The following is a 10,183-nucleotide window of genomic DNA, read 5'->3' as shown; positions in this document are numbered from 1 at the left end:
ACAAAATAAAAATTTATATATTTTTCAAAATATTATATATGTATAAAATAATTATATAATATAATGTTTTTCTCTCTTCGTTTTGACCAATAATATAATTTCTTTCACTTAAATGAATTTATTCTCATCAGACTAATTTTCAGTTATATAATTCTTTTCTTTGTATTTTCCATTGATTTTTCTCTTGATCACTTTACAATCTATATAATCTTGCAATATTTTCAACATTGTCTAAATGACCGAAACATTATTTTAGATTATAGATAAATTTATTTATTAACACACATTTATCCGATTAACGTTAAGAAATAATTGTGTCGTCAAAAAAAGCTATACACATTTGCTTAAAAAAACTTGAATTTATGAAAAAATTCACTTATACGATGAAAATTTTCCGCACAATTAAAGAAGAATAAAAAAAACTAACTGGGAAAGCTTTATATCTTTTTATCATACTCGAACGCTTACTTTGCGATATTATGCTTTTTTCAGACAACTTTTCTAAAAATATCACCAACCTTTATTTATTTTATTACTTGACGTCGTCAAATAACAATATCTTGGCGTTTCCTGTTATCATTACGATTGCATTTTCTTTTTTCTACGATTTCTATTTATACTCATTTTGGCAGGGCTTACCCCGAATAATAAAATAGATTCCTTTCTCCGTCTTGCCTTCTCTCTCTCTCTCTGTCTGTCTGTCTGTCTGTCTCTTTCTATCGTTGTCTACTGTCGCAGATGACTGTCACTGTTCCACTTTACGGGAGCGCGATTTCCCGAGATATCCTCTACCTACTATACTACTACACACCACCTCCGCCACCTCCTCTCGTCTCTCCTCGTCGTTTCTGTTCTCCGCGGTATGCCAACCTTCCACTCTACCATATTTCTCTCGCGTACGAAGCGGAGCGGCGGCGCGGGCGGCAGGAGGTGGTAGTGGAGGTGGATGGATCCGCGCTGCGGCCCCCACGAACGCCTACGAAAGCACGTATACAGGCGGTTTCAGGAGAACAGGTCGATACTTCGGGGAGCAACCGCTGCCTTCGGGGTTATCGGTATTCAAGCAAAACCGGGGAGGATCTTTCCCTTCGTCGAAAATTCTATGGAATCTTATTTAAGTTATAATGAAACTTCATTACTTCTCTAGAAAATACTCTTTTAATTTCTCTTTTAAATTAGCATCATTATTTTGAAATATTCCTATGAAATATGTTAATAAGATATCTTAATAGTAAAATGTATGTAAAATATGTGTACGAAGAAAATTGTTTAAATATAAAGTGATTTTTGTACGTCCATTTTATTTTCGTACTTTACTTCCTTTTATGCAATCAAATTATTGTGTATCGGCATGTATATCCTATATATATCGCGTATATATTATAATAAAATATCTGAAGTAACAAAAGGTCAGAAAGAATAAATATCTGCGTTGGGAAACTCGAGAAATTTTGCGACTGATAAGATAAACAGAATGGCGACGTTGAGCTACTACAGAAAAGTTTCCTGGAACGCGTGTCCAATTTCGAATAATAAAGGCCGAGAGAAAAACGTATCAAATTTAACATTTCAGCATTTAACATTCCGAGTGATAATATTTAATGAATGAACACCACAATCAAACTTCGAAAGCTCTGCTTTCAAAAAAGTTTGTAAAATGAGTGTTTAATTTCAAATAATTTCTTAGAAGCGGTAATCTCGATTTAATAATAAAGATTGAGAAACAGATCACTGCCCTATTTAATATGTTAACATTTAACAACATCCCGAGCGAACGATAATAAATACACTGAGAAAAAGATATTAAAAATTTATTCACGAGATATAATGTTTATTTCATTGAAATAAATCCGCATTTAAATACGGCAAAATAAAATTTTATTCCTAGTACAAATAAACCATCTATTTTATTTTCTATTATAATTAATGAATATGTTTCACAGAAATATGTATATTTCACTATTAAGCAATCAAATTTTTATAACAAATAAATAAAAATATCGAAAAAAATATTACATGTGCACTATTAGATATCAAGGAAGCAAAGGTAACTCAATTTCTTAAGTTAAACAAAATTTTGTTAGTTTTAACTTCCATATACATTAACATGTAAATCAATTTATTTCAGTAGTTAGTTTCAAAGCAAATATCATCTATATTAATGTACGTAGTTGTAATTAATATATGTAAAATATAATTAAAATATATGTAAGTAATATATGTAAGTAATAAATAAATTGAGTCAAATTTAATTACATCTTCTTGAGTTAAATTTAACCTTATTGTTTTTAATTAAATTAACGACATATTAAGTAGAAGCAGTGGCAACTATAGAAATAATTGAAAATAACTCAAATTGAGTATGATTTGATATTATGAAATTAACAGTGTAATTTGCTTGCGTATATTCCAATTTTTTTCCTGAGGGTACTTATTGTAATAAATGAATAACATTACAATTAAATTTGAAAAAAATCCTGTTTTAAACCTGAATACACTCGACGTACTTGCGACACATGCTTGTAAGTATTTTTATCTACAATAATAAACGAACAAAATGATAAAATCATCACTTTAGTATCTCGTCGTATTTCCTCGAATTTTTCAAGGTCTTTAGAAGCAAAATTTTATCGAAATAATAATATCCAAAGATAATAAGAATATCTATCTAGGAATTAAGATGACAAAATTCATATTTTTTCTTTAATTTGATCTTATCAATCAAAATACATCATACTCGCTTTTTACATACAGATGACCTTGTTCAATATAGATTAACTTACTTTACTCTCTTTATCTTTTTCTAATTCTTAAAATTAGAGGAAGACAAAAAGTAAATTAAATCGAGATAAAAATTTATCTACTTTGATACAAATAAACATTAAATTGCTTTGTTTCTTTAATTTCTTTGCTAAAATATCGATCGTTAATTCTGAGATACCCGGTATATCGTACACACCGGGCGTATATATATATGCACTTTGTCCTTCTCTTTCTTTCTTTCTTTCTTTCTTTCCTCTTCCTCCTGCTCTTCTCAGCGTCCAAAAGCGTGCACCGGCACGAAGGACGAGTCTGCACACGTTCGCTCTCTCTACTCGGCTCTCTATTCTGCCTTTCCTTCTTCCCCTCTTCTCTCTCTCTCTCTCTCTCTCTCTCGCTCGCTCTCTCTTTCTCTTCTTTCTTTACGGAGCCGAAGCATGGGGCGAGGTCCGATTCGAACGCACGTCGCGCTCGTGGGAAAAATAGAAGCGACAAGCGAAACACGCGCCGCGTCCAGGCTTTCTGGGCGTCGCGACGGTTCTCCTTCGTCTCCACCTTCGAGACGTCTTCTCGGGAGTGACTCGACGAAACTCGCGAGAGAGACAAACACTGTTCGTCGTGCACATCGCCGGATATCACGAACGTTTCAGCTGACCGACGATAATTCCTCGTGATTCATCTCGCGTCTTACGTTTCTTTACGCCTAGCCTGGTTAGGTTGGTGCCTTTCTGCCGCGGTTCACCGAGTACGCGTATCCTTTCGTTTCGTTTCATTTCCTCGCGTAGAGAACGTGATAAAATCGCCATGGTCAAGAAACGTATTCTTGCTCGCATTTCGGAAAGAAAGGAGAAAAATAAATCATCTATTAAAATATATATATATATATATATACATATATAGATACATGTAAAATATTAGTTCCGAAACATAATAGACGTAAGCTTTAAGCCATAAAATATTGGCCAATCGAAGATAAAGAGAATAATCGACTATGGATTGGTTGATTCCTTATTCAAGGCTTACTATACCTATTGTGTTTCAGGACTTATAGAATAGCAATAAAACGACATGTACATGTATTGTAAAATCATGTGATTTTTTTATTTCTTTTGAAGTTCTTTATAAATTTCCTTAATTTGCTAATTTTTTATTTAAATCGCATTCTAGATAATCTAGACACTGTTCGTTTCTATTACTTTGGAATTTACTTTTCTGTGCCATGCAAGTTAGTATAGGCTGATCCTGAGTACAGTCTCCTGATTCATCAGAGATAAAAATAAAGTTTTATCTCTGCTGTTCATGTAATTTTGTATACTCTTTCCACAATACAATTCTAAATTTTATACTACATTTCCTAGTATCTTTCCAGTATAAAGCTTTTCTTTCCGAGTGATTGTTGTCGGAATGTAATTGTCTCGAATTAAGAGCGGCGAGTGATAAAAAGACGTAGTTAAAACCTCAGGTGCGATCAAGATCTCCAATCTATTCTTCTCGACTACGTACTTTCTCTTCAAACACCTTCTTAGACGCGTACATTTGTCTTTTTTTATCTCTTGCTAAGAGTCCAAGTTTATCTCAAGATGTAATAAACTTGAGCTTTCAGCGAGAAAAACAGTAGAGTGAAGCTAATTCGTGAAGTATAATGAGGAAAAAAGAAGGGCCGCAATCTTTCATTGTTACATGTTTTTATTAGTTGCGTTATCCATGTCATGTCACCTGTTCCTCTCCGTTTGCTCTATTTTAAACGCGAAGTGCGACTTAAAAGAATCGAGTCGCACAATGAAAAAAAGTCTGGTAATAGCTATTAAACGTATCTTGTTTAGCATATCGTTGCAATATTTAGTATATAAATATTATAAATATTATCAAACATAATAACAATAATCAACCATTTGGTAATAATTAGAAAAATAAGATAATATTTGATAAAGTAAAATCAGTATTTAATTAGTTTTGGTTATATTAAAGATTATACGTATTTTTCAACAAAATAAAAAAATTATGAAAGAATTACAGATATTTTTATATACATATATTAAAATAATGACAAAAAGTTCGACAATTTAAAATCTGAGTTAAAAATGATTTTAATATAAATAGACATTTTTAGTAGATGTTTTTAAAAAATAATTAAGAGAAAATGAGAAAATTTTCATTGAAACCGTAAAATTGCATTATTAAATATCATATTAATGAATATGTATGTAATTTATATTATTATATATGTATTCTTATTTTTATATCAAAATATATTTTCAATTTCAACTTCTGCAGAGATTATAGACCTGATATCTCTATCCTTAATCAAACATTTGATTAAAATTATTTTTGTTTTTCAAACTTTTTTAATCTCTCCTCATCACTTAGGCTCGATTATTTTTACTCAATTTTTTCAGTGTAGTGAAAATAGAAAAAGAATCTGATGATAAACTACCATTGAATGAAATAATTTCAAATGTTTAAACATAAACAAAAATTTTATTTTCCTGAATATTTAGTAATTATTACCAAACGATTGGTAACATATTATTGTACTCAATAAATATTATTAAAAATAAATTATTTTTGTTATATTACATACTCAAACATTTGATTGACAATATTTCACTCAACATTTAATAATTATTATTAAACTTCTTCCTTTTTTTAATATGCACGAGAATTATCGCGACAGATTTCGGCGAGTTGAGAGCACGACGTCCACGAAGTCTCGTCCGCCGAAGCCACATCCTTTATTTTATATACGAAATAATATTTTGTGGAATTTAACATGGCATCAGTTGTTAATATCAAATCTTTTATACGAACGATATATACATAAGAGTTAAATGATAAAGATAATACCACTTGGGTTTTACTTTTTAAATTGTAGGAGTAAAGACAGTAGCACACACATTTCTAATTTTAGTTCTAATTTTTAATTTTTAATTTGATGTAATAGTTTTTTTTCAAAAAGTAATAATTTTCGACAGAAAATGTCAAAAACTCTGCCACTACTTGGACTGGAATAGATAGACCTTTTATAAGAATATGTTTGAAGAAGTAAAAACGTAAAGAAAAATATCAAGATAAATATCATCTGTATTTTTTATTTTTGAGGAAAAATAAAGAATATTTTTTGAAAGAGAAGCTGCAATTACTTGGATTGAAATAGGAAGACCTTCGTTGAGAAAATATTTTTGAAGAAAAACTAAAACTACTATTATTTGGATTGGAATAATAAAAAGATACGTGACGTATCGCTTAGGTTTTATTAGAGATCTTACACACGAGTTATTCCCTTCCTTTTCCTCCTTGCTCCACAACTTCACATTCTCGAAAGAGATCGCCGAAATCGCACTGAGAATTCTCCGAAGGATGCGAAGAGGGAAAGGGGAATATTCTCACAGGGGCCAGCACTCACCTCTCGCGATGCAGCAGGCAGATGCGCTCCTTGGCGACCTTCAGTTTCTTGGAGATGATCTTCTTGAGATTCTCCACGGTATCGTTGCGGTCGACCGCGAGCTCGAACTGACCGCCGGTGGTCGGCGTGATGCAGACGGTGATTTCGTCCTTGTCGACCGCAGTGGCCGCGTTGGCCGCGGCCACGCAGCCACACCCCGGCTGCGGTGCCGGCGGCAGATGCGGATGCGGCGTCGTCGACGTCGTCGCACAGGAGGTAGTAACAACAGCAGCTGCAGGCCCCGGGGACGCGGCTCTTATCGAGCCCAGGTCACGACACTCGACGGGATCAACAACGGCGTCGCCGGTGGTAGATGCGGAAGCGGAGGCGGCACTCGCGTCGTCCTCGTCGATCGTCCGCATCTTCGAGGTGGTGGTGGTGGTAGTGGTGGTAGTGGTGGCATCGTCGCTCTCACTTCCCATCGCCGACGCTACGTCCGACGTTCGCGGTGGACCCGCGGTGTCGTCCATCCTGCCACGATTGCTCAGTAGGAGACTATCGTCGAGATTTACCCGTGCGACACTCTGCACACGCGGCGATAAACAAAAGAAACTTTCGACCGTGCACGAGTCACGAGTCACGAGGCAAAGGACGAAGACGTCGACCACTGGCGTTCACGACTAACGCTTTTCGCCGCTACGCGTTCGCGTGTATACTCTTAGTCCACCGCCGCTAACCGCTTCCTCCTGCTTCTTCCTTTCTGCTTCTCCAGTCTCCTCTTTCCTCGCTTCGCCCGTCCTGTCGACTTCTTCACCTTCCCCCTCCCCCCCCCCCCCCCCCCCCCCCGCCCGCCTCTCGCGAGCGCTCTCCGGCTCTCCTACGTGTTCGCCGTGCTTGCCGTGCTCGTGGCGCGTACGTCGTCGTTACCGCCGTCTATATGCATGCACCTGCACCTGTACTCCTCCCGCTATCGTCGCCTGTCTGCCTCGCCACAGTCGCCGTCTTCCTCCCTTCCCGCTTCTCACGGAACGGAACGTTGGGAGACGAGAACGAGCGAAGGCAGCCGGCACCCCGAACTGCCTAAACTCGAAGAGAGCGGCCGTCACCGCGCGAAGCGCGCACGCGGCGAAGAGGAGGACAGGAGGTGGCGGAATAACAAGCGCGACGGACAAAACGGAGTAATGGAAGGGGAAAAGGACATATAGGGAGAGAGTAGAAACAAGTAGTAGAGGGGTGTATTACGCGGCGCGAGAGGAAAGCGGAATTCGTGGCGTCCGCAAGCCGCCTGCCGCCTACCGTACGACGATACGCGAGATCGGCATGGAGTACAAAAAACCAACGGAGGCGACTGGCGAGACGATGGCAAACGCGATCGATAGCAACGCGTGTTATAAAGTATTAGCGCGATATAGATAATAGAATATTCGCTAGCCTCGGCTCGAGAGTCGGGAGAGAACACTGGTCACTGCTTCGTTCCTCCTCCACCTCCTACTCCTCTCCTTCTCTTTCTTTCCGACAACACTGTGTGACACACACACACACACACACACTACTATACACGCGACGAATATCTCCCCCGCCACCTCTCTCCGTTCTCGCTCCTTCGACAAACGGCAGACTTTGTGCTCCTCCTTTCTTCCTTCCTTTCTCTCTGCCTCTTCTATCTCGAGAATCCTCCGTATGAATTTCCCTCTCTCTCTCTCACGCGCTCGCGCACACTCCACGTATATTCACAGCACGCACGATACGCACGATTCGCACGATCCTCCCTCGAGCGCTCGAATCCTGCGACTGTCTACGATCAGCAAACTGAAAACCGGAGCTCCCGGAGCTTCTGCTAGATTCCCAGACCCAAGACCCAATCCGGTCGTCTACCGTTCCACGAGACGAGTGCGCGGTCGAAGTGGCACGACGTGAGCCGAGTCGAACCGATCGCAGACGCGCCGCCGCGCCAAAGAATGTAACGCGAACCGAGTCGAATCGAGCGCGGTCGCGCAATTTATTCAAATTATAACCACTTGTAATCCTTTAGTATAGATAGAATTATTAATTATATTGAAAAAAAAATTACTAAATTTTAATAACTATATTTGTTTAAATAGTACTAGCGAAATATTTACTTACAATAAAAAAATGAATATATTTATTCAATAAAAAATTGATATTTAAATCAAATGTATCAAATAAATATGTTTACATTTAGTAAATATTTAGTTAGTACTATTCAAACAAATATTTATTAAAATTTAATAAATTTTTTCAGGCTAATAATAAATAAATAATATTAGAATTATTAGTTTTTATTGTTTAACACATAGAGAAAATATTAGAATATTTATCAGAAATAACGAATTAGATACTTATAAATTGTGCATTAAGTTAAGTGATTTTTGAATGCCAATTAATTAAATCGGCATTCATTGATTGTAATTATAATTAATTATTAATTTGCTAATTAAAGCAGGAATAGCCGTGTTCTGGTTGTTTTTCTGAAACAATTGTGCGAGTTCATCATGTTTTGCTTTTAAAAATTAATTTTAAAACATTTTTTTAATGAGATATTCTCTCTAAAACGGACACCGTTATTTATGCTGCGAAAATTTAAAAAATGAACGAATGTACCTGTTTTTATTTTTGTGGAAATTTTTGTGGAAATTAAAATTAAATGATTAGGGAGAAAAGGTCAACTTATGATACTATATATAGCTAGAAATTGGAAGTTCTAATAATTTAGACTTATATATATAACCTATATAAATAGAACATTAGAAAAATGTTTGATAAAAATAGAAAATATTGCATTAATCCTAAAAGATACATTCATAAAAAAAGAAAAAAAAGTATTCTAAATCAACGACTTTTCATCAATTAAAAATTATTATCATGTCAAACAATATTTTTACCTAATATAAATGAAGTGTTTTAAAGAAATTTAAAAAGATATTTTAATAAATCTTTCATAATGGTATAACTTTATATTTTTATTTATAAAAATTAATGAAAATTGAATTCAAAATTATCAAGTTTTTCATCTATTAAGCGTTTTAGGAAATTCTAAAAATACAAGATTTATGAATTTTTAACCAAACAGTATTGTTAATGACTTACACATACATGATTCGAAAAATCTCTTTTTATTCTTCACAAAATATATCTTTGCATATATTAACTTTATAGAAAATATTTTGATTTTATTTCATTTCGAACTCATTATAAATATATTAGGTCCGAGTCCATTTAGTATATTTTCTTAACAATTATAGCAAACTATTCATTGTAAAATAGAGAATATTTCGGAATACGATAAAGTTGTTAGACTGTCAGAGAGAACAGATTAAAATAGTTAAACTCTATAGATGTGCACATATAAATATCAAGTGGAAGTGATTACAGATTAGTGTCATTTGTTATAACTTTAAATAGAAGAAATAATTTACAATTGCGATGCAATATGTGGAAGAGAAAGAATCACAATTACAGTTCATCGAAGTATTATTTTGCATGGTATAATATACTCGTATATAAGACAAGGTGAAACGTTGCGCATAATGGCGCTAGCCATACTGGAAATAATATATTAGAAACAACCAATAAGAGGTCTTTTTTATTCTTGCACTAGATTACACTAGGACTTTTTCTCGCCTTTGTTTTAATATCAAATATATATTTATCTCACTTGAAGTTCCAAAAGTACACTATTTCAGCCAAAGAACACATATACCTCAGGTCCAAATTCACTCTACTGAGCATCCCCAGAAATATTTCTTGAATTTTTTACACCATATCATTTTGTATGTATTTTTTACCGATTTTAATTTGCTCTTTTCTCATTATATGTATAGAATTTTCCTATTGTCCAGCAATATCGTTATAATTTTCTTGCTCAATTCACATATCTATCCAAGTGTAACATATGTGATCTACACATAACGATATTAGTTATATTCTTACAAAACATATTTTACAATAAATTCTGTCATGTACACACACACACGCGCGCGCGCGCGCGTGTGTGTGTATGTGTGTGTGTGTGTGTGTGGG

The 10,183-nt window shown here is 35.2% G+C and overlaps 1 protein-coding gene across 2 annotated transcripts in view; it reads right to left on the bottom strand.

Annotated features, from left to right (window-relative positions):
• LOC108693818 (midnolin-A-like) overlaps nucleotides 1-8,019 on the bottom strand; it is a 52,962-nt gene extending 44,943 nt beyond the window's left edge. For both annotated transcript variants that reach the window (XM_018202969.1, XM_018202970.1), the window contains exon 1: nucleotides 6,164-8,019. In XM_018202969.1, the coding sequence (XP_018058458.1) occupies nucleotides 6,164-6,672 (509 nt within the window). In that variant the 5' untranslated portion in view covers nucleotides 6,673-8,019. The remainder of the gene's footprint in view (nucleotides 1-6,163) is intronic.
• Between the last annotated feature and the right edge of the window lie 2,164 nt (nucleotides 8,020-10,183).

This window comes from Atta colombica, unplaced genomic scaffold, assembly GCF_001594045.1.
Source record: "Atta colombica isolate Treedump-2 unplaced genomic scaffold, Acol1.0 scaffold11, whole genome shotgun sequence".
Classification (NCBI taxonomy): Eukaryota; Metazoa; Arthropoda; class Insecta; order Hymenoptera; family Formicidae; genus Atta; species Atta colombica.
This window is presented reverse-complemented; position numbering and strand designations above follow the sequence as displayed.